The 23,048-nt window shown below is 42.3% G+C and overlaps 2 protein-coding genes across 2 annotated transcripts in view; one reads left to right on the top strand and one right to left on the bottom strand.

The window, feature by feature from the left end:
• Nucleotides 1–283: 283 nt before the first annotated feature.
• ZNHIT3 (zinc finger HIT-type containing 3) lies at nt 284–7,125 on the top strand. The gene is made up of 5 exons (XM_083379889.1): nt 284–447; nt 3,169–3,200; nt 4,499–4,591; nt 5,055–5,135; nt 6,603–7,125. Exons 1-5 carry the CDS (start codon nt 353–355, stop codon nt 6,791–6,793), a joined length of 492 nt encoding a protein of 163 aa, XP_083236015.1. The 5' UTR covers nt 284–352; the 3' UTR covers nt 6,794–7,125.
• Nucleotides 7,126–7,515: 390 nt separating this feature from the next.
• The window catches only part of MYO19 (myosin XIX), a 55,002-nt gene continuing 39,469 nt past the window's right edge, over nt 7,516–23,048 (bottom strand). Inside the window, exons 18-24 of the mRNA XM_083379695.1 lie at nt 22,611–22,681; nt 19,044–19,156; nt 13,969–14,135; nt 12,906–13,035; nt 12,314–12,399; nt 10,592–10,900; nt 7,516–9,196 (exon numbers count right to left, since the gene is read on the bottom strand). Of these exons, the coding sequence (XP_083235821.1) occupies nt 9,074–9,196; nt 10,592–10,900; nt 12,314–12,399; nt 12,906–13,035; nt 13,969–14,135; nt 19,044–19,156; nt 22,611–22,681 (999 nt within the window). The 3' untranslated portion in view covers nt 7,516–9,073. The remainder of the gene's footprint in view (nt 9,197–10,591; nt 10,901–12,313; nt 12,400–12,905; nt 13,036–13,968; nt 14,136–19,043; nt 19,157–22,610; nt 22,682–23,048) is intronic.

Here is a 23,048-nt window from a genome sequence, read left to right as displayed (position 1 = left end):
GACTTCAACTCCCAGAATTCCGTCTGATGCAGATGGGGCAGAGCCGCTCTTTTGAAGCCCAAAGGGGCTTTTCCTTCCATCCACCCTTTGGAGTACACGCGAGAGCTGCCTTCACACGACGCGCTCTTCCAAGCCAGACTGTGGAAACTGTGCAAAGCACCAGGGGAACTCCCGAGTCCCGTCCCCCCCCCCCCCCCCCGCCTTTCAGCAGCCTGCACGGCCCAGCGCGATCCGGCTTTGAGAGCGGATTTGCAGAAGGAGCAGCCGCCGCGTGTGGAGCCAAGCCCCGCCCGGGAGGCGGTCGGCCAGGCGGGCCCGGAAGAGGCGCTGGAGAGCCGGGCTTGGGGCGGCCATGCCGAGGCCGGCTGGCGAGGGCCGCTGCGTGGTCTGCGGGCGAGAGGGGCGCCAGGCCGCCAAGTACCGCTGTCCGGGCTGCCGGGAGAGATAGTGAGTAGCAGGGCGCGCTCTGCTTATGCTCAGATGCCGCTTGGGCGAGGAGGAGGGGCTTCCTGACGCTCTCGGGGTCTGGCGTTTGCAAGGGGGAAGGGAAGGGAAGGGGCTTAGAGGCTCTTGGGCAGGGGGTCTTCAAACTTGGCCCTGTTATGACTTGTGGACTTCAACTCCCAGAATTCACTCCTCCTTGTTTGGGGCAGCCCCTGAGATATTGGAACAGGGCTATCATGACCCCCCCTCCCCTGGTTCGTGGACTGGTACTGGGCCGCGGCATGCCAGCAACTGGTCCGGACGAACAAGCAAAGTCCCATCTGTGAGATGCAGGCAGCACACAAAACCAGGCCCCCTCCAGTCCATGGAAAAACCTCTCTCTGTGGAACCAGTCCCTGGTGCCCAAAAGGTTGGGGAACTCTGATTATCATCTATCTATGTATCTATCTATCTATCATCTATCTATCTATCTCTATCTCTATTTAGCTATCCATTTCTATCTAGCTATCCATCCATTTCTGTCTGTCTGTCTGTCTATCTATCTATCCATCCATCCATCCATCCATACATCCATCCATCCATCTCTAGCTATCCATCCATTTCTATCTGTCTGTCTGTCTGTCTGTCTGTCTATCAATCTATCTATCTATCTATCTATCTATCTATCTATCTATCTATCTATCTATCTATCTATCTATCTATCGCTATCCATCCATTTCTATCTATATACATCCATCCTTCCATCTCTATCTAGCTATCCATCCATATCTATCATCTATCTATCTATCTATCTATCTATCTATCTATCTATCTATCTATCTATCTATCTATCTATCTATCTGTCTTTGTCTAGCTATTCATCCATTTCTATCTAGCTATCTACATCCATCCATCCATCCTTTCTTCAAACATATCTAACCCACTTTCCTCCTCCTATCTGCTTATATCTATAATATCCTATTATATATTCTCAGGGGATCCCTTGCAAGGGCGGGAGGAGTATGTTGTGCATGATTCTGGGATCGCTGGCAGGACGGGTGGTCTTCCCCGCCTCTCTCCTTCGCCCATGCTGTAAAACGATGGGAGGTTACTTAGGAGCCATCTCTTCTAAACCAGAATTGTTTCACCATTTCAAGAATGATCCGTTGGGATGTTTCAGGAGAATTGTGGGTTGATTCAGGTTGAAACATAACAGCTGTATATTCACACAAAGGTTAGGGAGAGATCTAGCATAGTGTTTTTCATACTTAAGAACTTTAAAGATATGTGGACTTCAACTCCCAGAATTCCCCAGTCAGCTATGCATTCTATTTTCTGGCAAAAAAAACACACCCTCATTGGATAAAATTGATTTATCAGCTGGGGAATTCTGGGGGTTGAAGTCCACACATCTTAAGGTTCCTAAGTGTGAGAAACTCTGACTTAGCAAATGCATTCCCAGAATGTGGCAGTCTTGGTTAGAGTTTTGTTTAGTTGCTCTTTCTTTTGTAAAGAAATTCCTGTGTTGTACAATTCTAGCTCTTTGGCCTAATGCAGGGGGTCTTCAAACTGGGCCCTTTTATGACTCGTGGACTTCATCTCCCAGAATTCCTGAGCCAGCATGGCTCAGCATGGAAACCTCTTCCTTTCTCCTCAGCTATGTTGACTCAGGAATTCTGGGAGTTGAAGTCCACGAGTCATAAAAGAGCCAAGGTTGCCTACCCTTGGCCTAATTATTTTATTCTATTATTTTATTCTAATTCTATTATTCTATTCAATTCTGATTCTATTCTTATTCTATTCTATACTAATTCTATTATTTCATTCTATTATTCTATTCTAATTCTATTATTCTATTCTATTCTAAGGCTAAAACATATAGGGAACGGTTGCTGAAATTGGGTATGTGTAGTTTAATGAAGAGAAGGGTGAGGGGTGACATGATAGCAGTTTTCCAATATCTCAGGGGCTCCACAAAGAAGAGGGAGTCAAGCTATTGCAAGAAGCAATGGATGGAAACTAGTCAAGGAGAGAAGCAACCTAGAACTAAGGAGAAACTTCCTGACAGTTAGAACAATTAACCAGTGGAACAACCTGCCTCCAGAGGCGGTGAATGCTCCAACACTGGAGGTTTTTAAGAAGAGACTGGACAGCCATTTGCCTGAAATGGTATAGGGTTTCCTGCCTGAGCAGGGGGTTGGACTAGATGACCTCCAAGGTCCCTTCCAACTTTATATTATTATTATTATTATTATTATTATTATTATTATTATTATTATTATTATTATTATTATTATTATTATATTCTACTCTATTCTATTCTTTGTTCTATTCTATTATTCTATTCTATGCTGACTCAGGAATTCTGGGAGTTGAAGTCCATGAGTTTTATGAGCCGAGGTTGCCTACCCCTGGCCTAATGGATACTTTGGTTTATAATATGAATCTTGAAAAAGGGTTAAATTTGATGAGCCAATTAAGTGAATTCTGTGAATCTCAGCCTCTGGATTCAAATTACTTTCCCCCTTTAAGTGGTTAGTATTTGCTTTCTCTCTTGGCATTCAGTCTTGCATCGTCTGAAGGAGCAACAAGGAGACCTCTCTGCCCATGTGCAGAGTGCATTCCTCCCACTGGATCCCGAGATAGGTTGAAATACAGAAACTTGGGATCAGTCCCTATTTTTCTTATCTAACTCTTTTGCTCTTAAAACTTCTGCCCTGATGGGTAATTCCCTTGTCGTTTCAGTTGTTCCGTGCCCTGTTACAAGAAACACAAAGGTAAATTATGTTGTCTTTTCATCTGCGTCCCAATCAAATTAATCCAAATTGTAATTCTGTGTCTCAGCCTCTCCAAAGTCCATATTGGATGGGGTGTATGGGTTCTGAAGTCCCATAAATTCAAGAAGCATCCATTTTTGTTTTCCTATTTGCATTGTTTCTCCTCTGGTCACATTCTGTACTGTTTTTTTCTTGTTTTCATCCTGGGGAATCCATTGTAAATTGATCTGATTATTGACCACTGTGTTCACTTAACATCATTGCCAAAAAGGTCACAAAATTGGACCCAGTTAACAACTGCAGTTCTGGGCTCAAGTAATCTGTTGAGGACTGCCTGAGGTCGATTTGGAGTAAAGTCTGTGAACTTTGCAATTGTGGCCTTAAGAGATGGAAAGCAGGGAGCATTATCTGTAACTCCAAACTAGGTACACTGAGGAGAATAGAATAGAATAGAATAATGAAAGAATAGAATAGAATAGAATAGAATAGAATAGAATAGAATAGAATAGAATAGAATAGAATAGAATAGAATAGAATAGAATAATGAAAGAACAGAATAGGATAGGATAGAATAGAATAGAATAGAATAATGAAAGAACAGAATAGGATAGGATAGAATAGAATAGAATAATAGAATAGAACAAAGAATAGAATAGAACAGAACAGAACAGAATAGAATAAATATTAGAATAGAATAGAATAATAGAATTAGAATAGAATAATACAATAAAATAATAGAATTAGAATAGTAGAATAGAATCAGAACTGAATAGAATAGAATAATAGAATTAGAATAAAACAATAGAATTAGAATAATAGAATTAGATTAGAATAATAGAATAAAATAATAGAATTAGAATAGAATAAAATAATAGAATTAGAATAGAACAGAATAGAATAGAATACAGTAAAATAGAGTATCTTTATTGTCACTTTAAATGTACACTAATCGGCATACATTAAAATGAAATTTCATTGCATACAGCCCTCAAAAGGGTCACCACCTCCAATATACACTACATAAATATGACCAAAAAATCATAAACCCACATGCCCACATAGATTCTATGACACAGAGAAACAGCACAGTCTAGTTCTGATATATAGATGTACATGGCGAGAAAAACGAGTCTTGCGTGTTTACCAGACGGGTGGCATTGGGAACAAAGCCGTTACCGAATCTGATAGTCCTGCTGGAAATCCTTCAAAACCTCCTCCCAAAGGGGAGCAACAGGAACAGACTGTGAAGTGGGTGTGTATGCGGGGTCACTAAAAACGTATGCTTGGGATTTTAATAGAAGAGTGCACGTCCAAAGCGGATCCAACCACACGGCCTGCAGAGTCAGAGGCTTCCTACCCCATTCAGAGAGAGGAATCACGGAGGACGGAAGGTATATAATTTTTTTTAGTAGTGAGTTGGAAGGAAAATGGGTATTCTTTCTGTTCGGGCTGGGCGAGGAAACCATTTTATTTGGAGCAACGTTTCCGAACCTTGGCAACTTTTAAGATGGTAGACTCTTCAACTCCCAGAATTGAAGGGTGGCTGAGGAATTCTGGGAGTTGAAGTCCACCCATCGTAAAAGCTGCCAAGGTTGGGAAAACACTTGATTTGGAAAGAGAGTGCAATGGGAATGCAAGAACTGAAATTTTGCAGCTTAGTACTACGTAACTTTTCAAAACAAAAATGGAACATCGAAGAATAGCGCTGGAAGGGACCTTGGAGGTCTTCTAGTCCAACCCTCCTGCTCAAGCAGGAGACCCTCTATCATTCTGAACAAAGGCCTGTGTCACGATGGTAAGATCCTTGCAGATGCTTCTTCTTCTGGACCTCTTTAGTTGTCTCCTCCTTTTTAGGCAGTCCTTGGTCTCTGGATGACATTTTGACCGAAGATGACGAAGGCGATAGGGTGCCTCTGCAGAAACTTCAGCTGTTGAGTAAGTTTTTGGCATAAAATACTCAACGTTTGCCTTGCATTTGAGGAAATGTTCTTATTTCAATCCCCTGTAAAATATTTGTTTCAATGAGGTTGCTAATGAAATCCTGGTGGTTTCCTTGCTACGAAGGGAACTGATTAAAAAATAAGCAATTTCTGATTGCACAGGCACAGGAAGTCCTCGACTTACAACAATTGAGCCCAAAATTTCTGTTGCTAAGCAAGGCAGTTGTTAAGTGAGTCTTGTCCCATTTTACGGCTTTCTTGCTAGAGTTGCTAAGTGAATCCCTGCAGTTGTTTAGTAGAATGGTTGTTAAGTTAATCTGGCTTCTCCATTGACTGTGCTTAATGGAAGGTTGCAATATCTCAGGGGCTGCCCCAAAGAAGAGGGAGTCAAGCTATTCTCCAAAGTGCCTGAAAGCAGGACAAGAAGCAACGGATGGAAACTAATCAAGGAGAGAAGCAACCTAGAATTAAGGAGAAACTTCCTGATAGTTAGAACAATTAACCAGTGGAACAACCTGCCTCCGGAAGCTGTGAATGCTCCAACACTGGAAGTTTTTAAGAGGAGACTGAACAGCCATTTGCCTGAAATGGTATAGGGTTCCCTGCCTGAGCAGGGGGTTGGACTAGATGACCTCCATGGTCCCTTCCAACTTTATTATTTTTAAAAGTTGATCACATGACCCTGGGATACTACAGTCATAAATATAAGCCAGTTGCCAAGCAAAATTCACTTAACAATTGTCTCACTTAGCAACAGAAACTTTGGGCTCAATTTTGGTCGTAAGTCAAAGACTACCTGTATTTGACTTGCCTCTGATCCTCAGATATGTTAGTTGCTAAGACCTTTCCATATCTAACTCCTGAAATCATCTTTCATTTTTTTATATAAAGTTATTGATTTTTTTCATACATTCAATAGTACTTGTTGAACAGACGTGTTGTGTGAGTTTTACATTCACCAATACAAATTTATTTCCTAATCCTTTATTCTTTCTCTAGCCATTGATAAGTGCCAAGTTTGATAATATTCTTTTTCTTCTTTTTCTTTCAACTTCAAAGTAAGTCTGTCCATCTCCGCACATTCTAGTATTTTTTTAATTATTTCTTCATCTGATGGTATTTCTGCATTTTTCCAGTATTGGGCGAATATAATTCTTGCCGCTGTTATTCTATGTAAAATCAAATATATGTTTTGTCCTGTCAGTCTCTTCTGGCATTATACTTAATAAAAAAAAAGTTAAGGTTTAAAATCTACATCTTTTCCCAACATCTTTTCTAGCCAAGTATGTATTTTCCCCCCCCAATACCTCTTTGCTTTGGTATACGTCCACCAAACATGGCAAGAAGTAGCTGACTTGTGTTTACATTTCCAATATCTATCGGACATGTTTTAAAACATTTTTGCTAATCTTGCTCAGCTCATCTTTCTTCCTCCCCCCCCCCTCCCTTTTTCTAAAAACAGAAGAATCGGAAGAGCTCCGAGACATCCTTTCGAATCCTCACCTCCGCACGCTGCTGCTTACCATTGACCAAGCCAAGGACAAGAGCGTTCTCATGAGAAAATACATGCAGGAACCGGTCTTTGTGGAGTTTGCAGATTGTTGCCTAAGGGTTGTCGAGTCGGAGGGGGAGGAGAAGGAAATTCCAGAGTGAACGTCTAAGTAGAGTTAAGTAGAGGTTTCTCCAGCCCTGGGAGACAAGCTAGCAAATTGGGAAATGCGTTGTCTTTTATTTACTGCTGACTGTGTTAGAATGCCTTGGGACAGAATGAGCCAGGCTGCGCCCAAGAACAGTTGATCCAGGCATGGTGTGTGTGTGTGTGTGTGTGTGTGTGTGTGTGTGTGTGTGTGTGTGTGTAATTTTCACAAGCGGAGGTTTTTTGAACTACAAATCCTTGCCGGTTTCAGAAGGTGGCCGGTTTTTGAAAGGGAGAAAGATGGCTTTTATTCTTTAATAAATTCTTTAATAAAGTCTACTTTTTGAACGTTGGCCTGATTTTATATTACCTGGGAATGGAAGGAGAGTTAAGATTTAAGATAGAATCAAGAAGTGTTAATTAACACGTGAAGTGTTAATATCACTTTACCATGCCTTGGTAAGGCCACATTTGGAATACGGCATCCAGTTTTGGTCACCACGATGCAAAAAAGATGTTGAGACTCTAGAAAGAGTGCAGAGAAGAGCAACAAAGAAGATCAGGGGACTGGAGGCTAAAACATTTGAAGAACGGTTACTGGAATTGGGTTTAATGAAGAGAAGGACGAGGGGGGACATGATAGCAGTCTTCCAATATCTCAGGGGCTGCCCCAAATAAGAGGGAGTCAAGCTATTCTCCAAAGCCCCTGAAGGCAGGACAAGAAGCAACGGATGGAAACTTGTCAAGGAGAGAAGCAACCCAGAACTAAGGAGAAACTTCCTGACAGTGAGAACAATTAACCAGTGGAACAACCTGCCTCCAGAAGCGGTGGATGCTCCAACACTGGAAGTTTTTAAGAAGAGACTGGACAGCCATTTGTCTGAAATTTTATAGGGTTTCCTGCCTGAGCAGGGGGTTGGACTAGATGACCTCCAAGGTCCCTTCCAACTTTATTATTATTTTACTTCTGGAGTGTAAAACCAATGAATATAAAACCAACAAGACTTATAACAATCACAAGTTTATTACATCTTAATTTATACAGAATATAATGTAACCCAGAAATTAGGAAGAGTACTCGGAGAATATTGTTTTGTACTTTGCCTTTTAATAATTTATTTTGTTTCCTGACATTTTAAGAAATATTTTGAACAAAACAGTTGCATCTCACAAGAAATTTTTAAAATAACTTTATATATATATATATATATAAAAATATGCCCAGGGCATTGGGCTTTACCCTCATTATGTTGGTAACACTGACAAATGTGGTAGAATTTTTTTTTTAAATATAAAGTTCTCGTTACATTAAAATGGTGACTTTGGTAATAAATGAATATAATTATGGGGCCGTTAAAAAAAACCCTGAAGATTATCTATCCAAAGGAAATAGATTAGTTGTATAGGAAATCTACAGCACCCTTTTCAAATAAACATTGCGATATGGACACTTTTTAAAAATATAAATATGCACACACACCCCAAAACAAGCAGGCTTGAAATTCTACTGGCTACTGGCTTTAATAAGATTTAGAGCTGTACGTTTCAAAAATGATTTGGAAGAAGAATTTTGTGCCCACCCTGGTCCAAACACAGCACTTCTTTGCAATTTCTTAAGAGTCTTGTTTTGACAGGCTTTTGCAAAAACGTAAAACAAAACTGTGGTTGCTCTAAAGTTCTAATTAAAGCCAACGGATTCCTTAAAGTATCATTATTCAAAGCCTTGGGTGAAAACCTGGGAAAAAAGCTGGGCTGTTTTATTGAATAGTAGCAAAGTAAAGTGCAGTGCTTCCAGCACTTCTGAATCATTTTTTAAAGCAAGCACAAGCCTGGTTAAGATTTGCTTCCAGATTCTGAAAATAAAGGATCAGACAACGAAGGGGATGGGATCCTTTTGCTGCACTAGGTTGCCGGCTGTTATCAGCCCAAATAAGGTATTGGAGGTAGCTCAGTTTCTGCTATATGCATACAACCTCCCCAAATGGGGAATACAATTTCTTTTAACAACTTGATAGATTGAATGAGTGGGCCAGGACTCTTACTCCTGCATCTAGTGCTTCTCAACCTTGCCTGCTTTTAAGACGTGTAGACTACAACTCCCAGAATTCTGGGAATTGAAGTCCACACATCTTAAAAGTGGCCAAGGTTGAGAAACACTGTTTTAGACCATTTCTGTATGTGGAAGAAGTGCTTAAGTTAAGTTTGCTGGTCCTTCAGGAAGCCTCCTAAGAAGAAGATATTACACGGAGCAATAAATAAAGGACAGATCAAGGATCCCAAAGGACCCTTTGCAGACTTCACGGTATTGCACATGGATCAAGGAGAATCTGGTTGAATCCAGCCACTATGCAGCTGTGGCTGTATGGCCTGGTGTCGGCATAAAGCAGCGGGGACTTTCTGCAGTGGAACTTGATGGAGCCCTGAGGGGCAAAAAAAAAAAAAAGATACTAGGTTACCAAGCCATTATACTTTTTTTTTAAAAAAAGACAATAATTGCAAAACGCCATCAGACGTGAAGCCAGTTAGATGGTTATTTACAGCGAAGACAAACTGGAGCACAGCTAGCATACTTATCTAAAACAAATGCCCAGTGATTAACAGCAAGTGTGCGATCTATTTAACTATTTTATATGGATATATTCATTTGTTAAATTTATTTCTGCCCACCACCCCCATCGTTAATGGGGCTACTCTGGGTGAGTCATAAAGAGATGGTAACAGAATAAAAAAATAAAGAATGGAAGTACAATGATGTGAAATTAAATATGGATATGTTCATTTGTTAAATTTATTTCCACCACCCCCCATCATTACATGGGGCTACTCGTGTGAAATTAAAAAGAGATGGAGGGGGGGGGGAACTGGGAAGCACAGGGGAGGTGGGGCCAGCTAATTAATCCAGTAGCCTCCATATATATGTACGTATTCCATAAGATAAAGATAAGATAACCTTTACTGTCATTTTTTTTTTACTGTGGGCACAACAGCACACATCAAAAATGAAATTTAGTTGCCCGCTCTCAAAGTGGAACACATACAAGACACACACCTAACCATGCTATAGACACATATGTACAGAAAACAGCTACAGTTAGTCCTTGACTTACAACCATTGGCTTAGTGACTGTTTGAAGTCATGATAGCATGGGAAAAGGTGACTTACAACCATCTCAGCATCCCTGTGGTCACATGACCAAAATTCGGGTGCCTGGCAACCGGTATGCATCTATGATGGTTGCAGCATCTCTGGGTCAGGTGATCGACATCTGCCACCTTCCCAGTCAGCTTCCGCAAACGAGCATCAACGGAGGAAAATGAATTCGCTTAACAGCTGCATGATTCTCGTAAACGCAGTGATTCACTTAACAACCATGGCAAAAAAAAAGTCATAAAATCGGGTGCGACTCAAGAACGGGTCTGTCTTAGCAACGGAAATTCTGTTGCCCATTGTCATAAATCAAGGACTACCTATACCAGGGGTAGGCAACGTTGGCTCTTTTTACGACTTGTGGACTTCAACTCCCAGAATTCTTGAGCCAGCACGGCTGGTTCAGGAATTCTGGGTATTGAAGTCCACAAGTCCTAAAAGAGTCAAAGTTGCCTACCCCTGACCTATACTATGCTAGGCAAGGCTAACATGGGAATTATTTTAAATTCACGGGGTCTCCGTGTATTAAAAATAAAAATAAAAATTGGTGGTGCCTCAGTGTTTGGTGGAAAAGGATTTAAGCCTGGCTGTTTTCCAGGGATGTGAGCATGTGAGTGAGCAAAACTCTTACGCCAAACCTGGAAGCCTGTGTAACCATCGTCCTTACCTGCGGGGGAGCTCGGATGGAGCTGACACCTACTACAGGGAGCTTGGCCTCTGCCTTGGTCCAGCTCATCTTCTGTAAGACTTGGAGGCACGTTAGGAGAGCAAGGTCCCTCTGGAGCCCCCCCAGTGTCATCGGGGCGCTTGATAGAACAAGACTGAGAGGCCAGGAATGGATGATGGAATTCAGAGGCCGGGACCCATCCAGTTTTCTAGCAACCTGGCTTGAGGACGCCGCTCTCTCGAGGAGAGAGGGAAGGGGATGTTCTTCCACGCCATCCAGTTCTTCTGCAGCTCTCACAGCCATCTTGGTCTACGGAAGAGGCATAAAAAATGCTCCAGTTTATCCACCCAGTCATCTTTGAGAAAGGGACGCGTCAACGTTGCTTCAGCCAAGATCATCTTTGTTTCATTTTCGGTGGCCGCAGTACGAGGAGGAGGGACGAGTAGTTTCAAAGTTAGTCTAAACCAGCGATGGTGAGCCTTTTAGAGACCGAGTGCCCAAACTGCAACCCCAAACCCACTTATTTATTGCAAAGTGCCAACACGGCAATTTAATCTGAATACTGAGCTTTTAGTTTATAAAAAAACAACTCGTACATTAACATCTTGCATCTTAAAAGTAAAACACCATAGCAAAGCTTTCAATGTTACAAACCACCTTTTCCTGAAAGGTAAAAGTTTGCCTTTGGCATGCTTTTGAACAACTATTGTGATTTTTGCTGTTGTGTGCATGCTGATAATTTGTCTAACCTTGGCTTATACTTTGCGAGAGTTTGAGAGCAACGCATGCACCCTTCAGGTCATCTGTTAGTCTGTTTCTGATGTCAGATTTGATATAATTCAAAGCTGAAAACAGCACATTCGCTCCGGAGGCTTGTTTTGGCTAGGAAGGGGCTTGAAAAATGGCTTTTTCTGCGAAAACAGCCAAAGAGCGAGGTCCGCATGCCCACAGTGAGGGCTCAGAGTGCCCCCCCCGGCACTCATGCCATAGGTTCGCCACCACTGGGACTCTAAACAATATTTTGTCCCATGGAAACCAAGGTCATTGCTGCCTGATGATGTTTGGCTGGCTGAACCTTCTGTTAGAAAGCCCGCTGAAGTATTTTATTGGGGGAACGTAGTTGATTACATAGCGCTGGGGTGGGGAGTTCAACTTTGTAACATTGTTAACATCTGGGAGGGAACTCCAGACTTTGGTTTCATTTTTGACTGTGCCAATACTTTGTAGCCAATAAACATGTTCTCTAAGGAAACCTTTTGCCTTGGACTTCTGCTTTTACTGGTCTCATCTATCGGAGCCATGACAGGAAGATTTATTTCTCTTCTGGATTAAATAATCTGGAAGCAGTACAGCTGCATAATCTCAAGCGTGCGACCATTAAAAATAAAGAGAGATTACAGGTAGTCCTTGACTTATAATCACTCATTTAGTGACCATTTGAAGTTGCAACAGTGCAATTCTTTATGATGCTGTTTGCATCATTTTGAGGAAAGCCCTGTCAATGCCTCTACCCAACCTCTTTATAGACTCTTCACCAACATGCTTTAATTCATTTGCAGTCATAAGGACTAGAAACTCTTGAAAAACACTTTTAAAAAAAACACCCTTGCTTGGGTCTTTGCCCAGAACTGCAGCATGCACCTCCTTTTGTTTCCAGATTTCAAAAAAAAAAAAGGCCTGGATGATTATTATTTTTTACCTTGTCAAACTTGTTTCTCTTACCTTCCATTTCTTCCAGGCCTGTTTTATAATCCTAACAGCTTTACGTAACTTCTGGAAATGTTTCCTAGTTAGCCACTGGCGAACAGCTACCAAAAGAGAGAGGGGAAAAAAAATGCTAGAGCAATTTTTCTCAACCTTGGCAACTTTTAAGACTCATGAACTTCAACTCCCAGAATTCCCCAGTCAGTTATGCTGACTGGGATTTGAAATTCCACACATCTTGAAGTTGCCTCAAGTTGAAAACCGCTGTGCTAGTGGGACACAAATAGCAACTCTTTTATACGAGGACAAATGGCTCCCTCTGACTTTCTTGGGACTTGGGAAAATAACAGAATAATAGAGTTGGAAGGGACCTTGGAGGTCTTCTAGTCCAACCCCCTGCTCAAGCAGGAAATCCAGTATCGTTTCAGACAAACGGTTGTCTGGTCTCTTCTTAAAAACCTCCAGTGTTTTTAAGACTTTCCAATTGGTCCCTTTAATTTGAAATGTCAGGGATTGAACCTGCAAAGCAAACCTTTCACTCTGAGCTCTCTCTCAAAGGACATGTAGAAATTCTTCCAGACCTCTCAGTATATAAGTTTTCCCCCCTCACCTGATTGGATGATGGTTGCAGACCATCTCTGCCTGGCCATTTTCTTCCTCCTAAACCTTCTCCAACAGCATTGGATGCAGTACGCTTTCTCGGATAAGATAGAAGCCCTTTGGAATTCGAGAAGCTCTAACTATGAAAAAGAATGCAAAAAAAAAGATTTTCTTGTTGGACCTGGGTGTAGCCAAAACAAATTCCTACACACACACTGTCAGAGCATGCACAGTCTTATTGCACTGAGGTAACATAGGAGTAAATACAGTAAACAGTGGTTTGTATTAAATGGTGGCTTATATTACACCGTATCTACAATATACACTAGAAATAAAATACATAGACGTGGTGAAACAGCAAACTTAGAGCAGGAAATGGACAAGAGAAACACAGCAGCAAAAAGCCTTCCCTTTTATACTCAGACTCTTAAAGGGATACACACACCTGAGTCATTCCTATTATTGCATCATCCACCTTATATTGCATTATATCATTTCATAAGCTCTTTAGCTTTTAAATTATTATCCTGACACATACACACACACAACCTTATTTTTCCCCAGAGTCAACAATTAATCAGTGGAACAACCTGCTTCCAGAAGCTGGAGGTTTTTAAGAAGAGACTGGACAGCCATTTGTCTGAAATGATATAGAGTTTCCTGCCTGAGCAGGGGGTTGTACTAGATGACCTCCAAGTTCCCTCCCAACATCATCATCATCATCATCATCATCATCATCATCATCATCATTATTATTATTATTAAAGCTACATGCTCAGGGCTAAACTTCATCCACTTTTTTTTGGTTTACAAAACAGTTATGCCAATCAAGATGATTTTGTTTTTTCCCCCACATTCAAGGCAGGTGGAGACGAAGAAGAATGGGAAGATCTGAACCTAAGTTACCAAAGTGCTTTGCCTCCATCTCCCAGTCCTGTGTTTCATGTATCCTCATGAGGGCTAGAAACCTTCGATGTTACAAAATTCTATCTTGCCAAAAAATAACCATGACTCCACCCCCGGCCAACATTTTCCTTTCCTTTCCTTTCCAAAACTCGCTGGATGCTTCTTACCATGGAGCTGGTCAAAAATATTTTGGTCTTGCCGCAAAACATTGATAGTGATTTGGTTTCTCCAGGTTTGACAGAAGAATTACTGGGTTTCACTTGCTGAAGGATATCTTGGACATTAGCCTGCAAAATGTCACATGCTTCTTTTACAGGAGGGGTCCCCGATTTGTCTGTTTAAAAGAATTTTAAAAAATCAGGAAAATGTTGTAAAATATTAGCAGTCACTGTGGGCCAAACTACATGGGCTTGTACCTAACAAGTACTAAATAAAACAGGACTAATTAAAATGACTTGGAAATGGCAAAGCAGATGATGCTCTGAGATTTAAATATACACACTCTTTCCCCTCCGGCATAGAATGTGTGCAGCGTTTATGGATTCTGTCTTCTTTACTGAATCTACAAGTAGTCCTTGACTTATGGCTGGTTGCATAGTGACTGCTCAAAGTTACAACAGATGCCGAAAAAGGGACTTATGACCTGGATTCAAAGTTACAATAGTTCTTTCCCCCTCCCCCCCATTATCATGTGACCATATATTGGCCATTCGCAGCATCTTGTAATCACGTCATCATAATTTATGATCCCCCCCCCCCGAAACTGCCATTCATGACCATGGCATTTTATTTATGACAGGTGCCAACATGATAGTAAAACCATTTGTGACCTGCTTAACAACTGTCATGACTTGCAAGAGTAATTGCAGGCTCAGTTACCCACAACACTCCTTAGTTCTGTGAGCTAGAGTAGAGTAGAGTAGAGTAGAGCAGAATAGAGTAGAGTAGAATAAAGTAGAGTAGAGTAGAATAAGAACAGAATAGAGTAGAATAAAGTAGATAGAATAAGAGTAGAATAGAGTAGAACAGAGTAGAGTAGAATAGAGTAGAATAAGAACAGAACAGTAGAATAGAGTAGATTAAAGTAGAGTAGAACAGAACAGAACAGAACAGGAGTAGAATAAGAACAGAATAGAGTAGAGCAGAGTAAAATAGAGTAGAATAAGAACAGAATAGAGTAGAACAGAATAGAGTAGACTAGACTAGACTAGACTAGACTAGACTAGGAGTAGAGTAGAACAGAGCAGAGCAGAATAAGAACAGAGTAGAGTAGAATAGAATAGAGTAGAATAAAGTAGAGTAGAATAAGAACAGAGTAGAGTAGAATTAGAATAGAATGGAACAGAGTAGAGTAGAACAGAACAGAACAGAACAGAGTAGAATAAAATAGAACAGAACAGAATAGAATAGTATAGAGCAGAGTAGAATAGAATAAAGTAGAGTAGAATAAGAGTAGAGTAGAGTAGAGTAGAGTAGAGTAGAGTAGAGTAGAGTAGAATAGAATAGAAAATAGAGTAGAAAAGAATAGTTGGGTAGAGTAGAATAGAACAGAATAGGAGTAGAGTAGAGTAAGAGTAGAGTAAGAATAGAGTAGAATAGAATACCTTTATTGTCATTGTGTATCTCACAACAAAACTGAGTGCTATCCACAGTGCACACTACACACCAGTAAAAACCACAAATAATATACATACATCCTTCACATACATGCATCCTCCGCTACGTTGAGAGAATGGCCCTCTTAGAGCTCCACGGCTGAGTTAGAAAATCAGCCTTCCAATCTTGCTGAGATTACACCTTCCATCGTGAGTGACCACCAGTCATGTTGGATGGGCAATGAGAATCCCAACATCTGTAGGAGAATAGGTTCCCCCTACCATACATGGACAGAAGAACTATGGAATACCCACCAACCTCCCCTTCCTCTCCTGTTTTCTCTCATCAATGCTTTCTACCCAACCAGACTTGGAAGTGGCCCTTGGGTTCGGCTGGAGCTTGCAACACACCATACAACGTCCCCTCCTGTTTGAATGGGTGCTACCAACCCATGTAGTTTAGCCCGTGGCACGGAAGTTCTAATCTAAGCTTACCTCTACCAGTCAGCCTTGTTTTGCTAAAGGAAGGAGAGAAGGGTGAAGCGTGTTGCTTGGAGAGAGAGAGACAGAGGCTGCCGTAGAGAGAAGCAAGTTTGGTCAAGAGTGGAAGAAGAATCCAAGGAGAACTAGGAAAATCAAAAAGAGAACCAAAACCCAAAGCGAAAAGTTGGAATGATAGCGGGCAATTCATTCGATTCGCTGACGACAAAAGCATACCAAAACTAAATCAAACGCTCAATAATCCTTCCCAAATTAGTACGTTCGGGGCTTATTTTTCTAAAAAAAATGGTGATAAATGAGATCTACTTCCCTACCAAAAGGGACCACTGATTTATTTGTAAGTGTAATTCTTCAAGTGGCCATCTGTGAAGTCATACATATTTGGCTATATTTTTCCAGAGGTTAGATTTATTTTTTTTAACCAGAAACCTACTCTGCTTCTATTGCTTACATGCTACTAGATAGATAGGGCCTGTGCTATTCTTCTGAACCTTGAAATTTAAAAGGGTGAATTTACAGATAACTCCAAGGATAAGACAGCAAGGGGAAAGCACTGGTTCTTCATCATGGTTTCTGATTTACATATCCAGGTGATTACTCTGTCCATTATCTGGAGGCAAGTAGATGCTATCAGGCAGAGGTCCCCAACTCTTGGTCCGTGGACTAGTACCCAACCCTGCCCTGTTGGGAATTGGGCCGTCCAAGCCACAGGTGAGTGTGCAAAGCTCCATTTGTGCAAGGAGCAGGTGTGCACGTGAAACCATTTCCCCCCACCCACATACACACACACACCAGTCCAGAGAACTGGAAAGGCTGGGGATGACTGCTATAAGGAAACAGAAGATAGAGCTGTTTTCCTGAAGCAAGTTTACTCTGGACATGAAAGTCAGCATTGTAGATGTTTGCATTTCAGGACCCACTTAATACAATGATGGGGATATAGTTCAGAAAAGCTAGTTTCTTACAATTAAGAAAGAGAGGCAGCGTGGGGTTGGGGTTAAGGCACCAGGTTCGAAATCAGGAGACCATGAGTTCTAGTCCTGCTTTAAGCATTCTTGGCCCAGTCACTCTCTCTCTCTCTGTCTCTCAGCTCTAGGAATGAGGCAATGGCAAATCTCTTCTGAAAAATGTTGCCAGGAAAACTGCAGGGAGACCTAGCCAGGCACTTGGCAGGAGTCAAGACTGCCTAGCCCAGGGGTAGGCAACCTTGGCTCTGACTCGTGGACTTCAGCTCCCAGAATTCGTGAGCCGGCATGGCTCAGCTTAGAAACCTCTCCCTTTCGCCTCAGCATGGCTGGCTCAGGAATTCTGGGAGTTGAAGTCCACGAGTCATAAAAGAGCCAAGCTTGCCTACCCCTGGCCTAGACCAAGAACAAAAACCCGGAAAGTGCTACAGCCCTCATAAAATGTCCCCAAATGAAAAGCTGGAAAGGTTGCATCATGACAGAATATCCACAATCCATTTGGTGAAGCTCTGCAAGAAGATCTCTCCTTCTACAGCTCCGGGACTTTAAGCCAGCCTTTCTCAGCCTTAGCAACTTTTTAAGCTGTGCGTAGTTCAACTCCCAGAATTTCTCAGCCAGCCAGGAGAATTCTGAGACTTAAAGGTGCACACAGATTAAAATTTCCAACACTGCTCTATACCAGGGGTGTCAAACTGCTGGTCCATGGGCCGGATGCATCATGCCGAAACCGCGCCCACCCCAGCTCCGGTAATGGGGAAAAAGTCGCGATATGTCGCAACACATCACATGATGTGGTGAGTTTGACACCCCTGCTCTATGCTAACAACCCAATCGTGATACATATGCTGAAACTGTTTCGTGTTAAGTTGGAATTTTCACTCCTGAAACGTTCTCTGGATTGTTGTTGTTGTAAAGTTGTGAAGTTGTGTCCGACCCATCGCGACCCCATGGACAACGTTTCTCCAGGCCTTCCTGTCCTCTACCACCTTCTGGAGTCCATTTAACTCACGCCTACTGCTTCAGTGACTCCATCCAGCCACCTCATCCTCTGTCGTCCCCTTCTTCTCTTGCCCTCAACCTTTCCCAGCATTAGGCTCTTCTCCAGGGAGTCCTTCCTTCTCATTAGGTGGCCAAAGTATTTGAGTTTCCACTTCAGGATCTGGCCTTCTAAAGAGCAGCCAGGGTTGATCTTCTCTAGGACTGACCGGTTTGATCGCCTTGCAGTCCAAGGGACTCGCAGGAATCTTCTCCAGCACCACAGTTCAAAGGCCTCAGTTCTTTGGCGCTCAGCCTTTCTCACGGTCCAACTTTCACTGCCATACATTGCAACTGGGAAAACCGTGGCCTTGACTATACGCCATGGCCTTGACTATCTCTGGATAGATTAACTGATTATGTGCCATTTAGTCCAGGGGTCCCCAACTCCCGGTCCGTGGACCAATACCAGGCCGTGGCATGCCAGCAACTGGTCCACACAAACAAGCAAAGCCGCATTTGCAGGATGCAGGCAGCACACAAAACCATGCACCCTCTGGTCCATGGAAAAAACTTTCTCCAAGGAACCGGTCCCTGGTGCCCAAAAGGTTGGGGACCTCTGATTTAGTCAATATCAATTCTTATCAACTATATGGGTAGATTTTCTCCATGATAATCTCTGAGTTGTCTGTGAGTTTTTAGGTCTTCTGATGGTACAGCTTTTTATAATTAAGGACTGCCATAAGTATATAAAGCATGCAAATGCAACCATTCCTTACTTATTCACTGAATTGGTCGAATAGTTGAAAAAGAATATTAATAAACTATTAATGGATCAGAGAACTCGAAAGAATATACTATCCCTACGATGAATGGGGAAAAATTAAGAGTAATGGGAAATTTTGCACCTAGGAACATGTTGTACTTCTAATATTTTTGCATATAAACAGGAATGTTTTGCAAAATGTAAGACAACTCGCCCTGCAGCTCAATCCCGTATATACTATGACTTCTACAATCTGCAAATTCACAAATATTTCAGAAAATTCAAAAGGAAAGGCAGGAATATAAAGAGCAAAGAAAGTGAACAAAACATTAAAAAAGGAACAGAAGCCTAAAGGCCTTGAATACCCCAAGCTAATAAAGTCAATTAGTATTAGAGATAATCCATGCTATTACCAGAAGATGCAACCTTAAAGAACTTACCGTTCCCTGCATCAGGCAAAAAGCCATTTTCTTGACTGGATGTGCCTTTCAGATTTTGTTTCTTTAATTTCTTCAGCAGCCCGTAACGTTCTAAAAAGCTTCCGAAAGAAATCCTGTCAGGAAAACAGTAAAGGGGGGGGGGGGGGGAATTGATCTGATGCACAACCCAATACTGTATACTTCTATACCGGGGGTAGGCAACCTTGGCTCTTTTAGGACTCGTGGACTTCAACTCCCAGAATTCCTGAGCCGGCATGGCTCAGCATGGAAACCTCTCCCTTTCTTCTCAGCATGGCTGGCTCAGGAATTCTGGGAGTTGAAGCCCACAAGTCATAAAGCGGCCTAGGCCTAGGGTAGGCAACCTTGGCTCTTTTATGACTCATAGACTTCAACTCCCAGAATTCCTGAGCCAGCATGGCTCAGCATGGAAAACTTCTCCCTTTCCCCTCAGCATGGCTGGCTCAGGAATTCTGGGAGTTGAAGTCCACGAGTCATAAAAGGGCCAAGGTTGCCTACCCCTGTTCTATACAAAGAGTCCTCAATTTATTGCCATAGCTGAGTCTGGGATTATGGTAATAAGTCATGTCAGAATGTTAAATAGGTCACCAGGTGACGATGCCCGATTTTATGACCCTTTTTCTGATAGTTGTTAAGTGAATCCATTGTCAGGAGTGGGGGGGGGGGGTTTGCCAGAAACCAGAGGCGAACGCTGGTTTCAGGCAACAAATGTAAATCATGATGACGGTGGGACAGTGCAGGTGACGCTCAATGCAGGCCAGTTGCCAAACACCCCGGAAAGGGAGAGAAAAGTCAGAATTTGAAATCCTGGTTTTAATTAGCCTTGCAAAGGTGCGTCATAACTTCAAACAGTTCCTAAATGACTGGTTATAAGTCAAGAACTACCTGTATACAGGTAGTCCTTGACTTACGTCCACAATTGAGCCCAAAAATTCCATTGCTAAGCAAGGCAGTTATGAGTTTTGCCCCATTTTATGACCTTTTTTGCCACAACCATTAAGTGAACCATGTGGTCATCAAAGCAGCCACATGACTCCTCCCCATTGACTTTGCTTGTCGAAAACCAGTTGGGAACGTTGATAACAACAACAGAGTTGGAAGGGACCTTGGAGGTCTTCTAGTCCAACCCCCTGCTCAGGCAGGAAACCCTATACCATTTCAGATAAATGGCTGTCCAGTCTCTTCTTAAAAACTTCCAGTGTTGGAGCATTCACAGCTTCTGGAGGCAGGTGGTTCCACTGATTGCCCTCACTGTCAGGAAATTTCCCCTTAGTTCTAGGTTCAATGACCTCTGGACTGTCATACACAAGGCTTTTTTTCTCACAGAACGCTCAGAACGGAGTTCCGGCACCTTTTTTGGATGGAACCTTGTAGGGTAGGCAAGGCAGGTTGTATGACATGTGAGAGTTCCGGCACCTTTTTCTTTTACAAAAAAAGCACTGGTCATACATACTTGCCAATTGTCAAGCATCCAAATTTTGATCCCATAACTGAGAGGATGCTGCAACAATCATGTGAAAAAACGGTTGTCACTTTTTTCAGCGCGATTGTAACTTTGAACGGTCACTAAATGAACGCTGGTACGTTGAGGACTTTGAAACTCAAATCCTTTGGCCACCTAATGAGAAGAAGGAAGGACTCACTGGAGAAGAGCCTCATGCTGGGAAAGGTTGAGGGGAAGAGAAGAAGGGGACGACAGAGAAGGAGGTGGCTGGATGGAGTCACTGAAGCGGTAGGCCTGAGCTTAAATGGACTCCAGAAGATGGTAGAGGACAGGAAGGCCTGGAGGAAGGTTGTCCTTGAGGTTGCGATGGGTCAGACACGACTTTGCAACTAACAACAAAGTTGAGGACTAGCCGTATGCAACTGATATGTCCAACAGATGTAATTAAATGAATTGCAGAAGCATAACTTTCTCTTTTACTTTCTTGCTCTCCACCCTCACCCCTGCTACTCCTATACCCCACCCCCACCCCTATTCCTCAGCTACCCCTTTGTATCTGGCTCTGATTAAAGATGGGCCTTTCCAGGTCCTCCTAAAAGAAATAATTCTCACAGCCCTGAGAAATGTGGACCTGGCTATGATAAAAGGGAGATGCATAGGGGTAGTTATTACTACATTCGATCTATTTTAACAATGAATGTATCCTTGGGCAATGAGTGATTCAAAATCAAAGAATCTGTCAACCTAGCTGCTTTAGCTAGTTCTATTTCTAAAGTTCAGGATGTTGCAAATGGGACCCGCAGGCTTGAGAGAATCCCAAAAAGTTGCAGAAGTACAAAATAGTACATACTTAGAAAAATTACCAGTAATAAACTAACAGCTTTCTTTGACGCTATCAGGAATATTGTTGTTGCTGTTAACTGCAAAGTCGTGACCGACCCATCGCGACCCTATGGACAACGTTCCTCCAGGCATTCCTGTCCTCCACCATCTTCTGGAGTCCATTGAAGCTGACGCCTACTGCTTCAATGACTCCATCCAGCCACCTCATTCTCTGTCGTCCCCTTCTTCTCTTGCCCTCAACCTTTCCCAGCATTAGGCTCTTCTCCAGTGAGTCCTTCCTTCTCATTAGGTGGCCAAAGTATTTGAGTTTTAGCTTCAGGATCTGGCCTTCTAAAGAGCAGTCAGGGTTGATCTCCTCTAGGACTGACCGGTTTGATCGTCTTGCAGTCCAAGGGACTCGCAGGAGTCTTCTCCAGCACCATAGCTCAAAGGCTTCAATTCTTTGGCGCTCAGCCTTTCTTATGGTCCAACTTTCACAGCCATACATTGCAACTGGGAAGACCATAGCCTTGACTATACTCACAGGGTGACGTCTCTGCTTTCTAGTGTGCTGTCTAGATTTGTCATGGATTTCCTCCCAAGGAGCAAGCGTCTTTTAATTTCTTGGCTACAGTCCCCATCTGTGGTGATCTTGGAGCCCAGGAAAATAAAATCTGTCACTACCTCCATTTCTTCCCCATCTATTTGCCAGGAATTGAGAGGGCCGGATGCCATGATCTTGGTTTTCTTAATGTTAAGTTTCAAGCCAACTTTTGCACTCTCCTACTTCACCCGCAACAAGAGGCTCTTTAGTTCTTCTTCACTTTCTGCCATTAGATATTCCATCAGGAATATCCACTGAAACATACTGTATGTTACGTTAGTAATGTAGCCAAACGGCCACATTAATCCTGGGGTTAATTTGGATATAAACAAAAGCCCTCTAGTGTAAAATGAAACCCAATGACCCAACCTGCAAATAACAAATAAATACCTTAAGAGCAGAAAGGTGCTGGAAACTTTGTACAGCTATGGTGTGGGTTGGGCTTGCAGTAAAATTTATTTTTTTTAAAAAAAGAAGAGAGAGAGGGAGGCATCCTCACCCACCACCCACAACCCAACAGGTGATGTTTGGGAATGAGACGACCAATAATTAAGCACATAAATCATGTATTATCTCATTTCCAAATGTGATCAGGGCAAGGGGAGAACAATGCAGGAAAAACGCAAGCCGGGGTAATCACGGATGAGGAAAGAAAAGCAAACTCTGGCGTTAGCTTTACCTAACTGGAAACCCAGCTGCACTGATGTGAACACTTTGTACAATGCCGCACGCTTCCAGCTGATTCAGCACCTGGAAGAAAAAGAGGCTTTGAAGAACGCATCGCCTGAAGAATTGAGATAAGTTAACCTTTATTGTCATTTTTTACTACGGGCACAACGGCACACATCAAAAATGAAATTTAGTTGCCCGCTCTCAAAGTGAAACACATACATGACACACACCTAAAACATGCTACATGCAACACATGTACAGACTCACACCCCTGCATATGCATAACAATAAAATATTAAATACTGTCCCATCTTGAATATATAACGGAAGGAGGAAGCCTGAGCGTTCACAAGGTTAATGCTGTATGGAATGAATCTATGGCTGAATCTGGATGTTCTGCTATGGATACCACGAAGCCCCCTCCCCTCCCAGAAGGGAACAAGGA

The sequence above is a fragment of the Vipera ursinii genome (genome assembly GCF_947247035.1).
Source record: "Vipera ursinii genome assembly, chromosome: 1".
NCBI lineage: Eukaryota > Metazoa > Chordata > Lepidosauria > Squamata > Viperidae > Vipera > Vipera ursinii.
The sequence above is the reverse complement of the archived record's forward strand: the minus strand, read 5'-3'. Positions and strand labels throughout refer to the sequence as shown.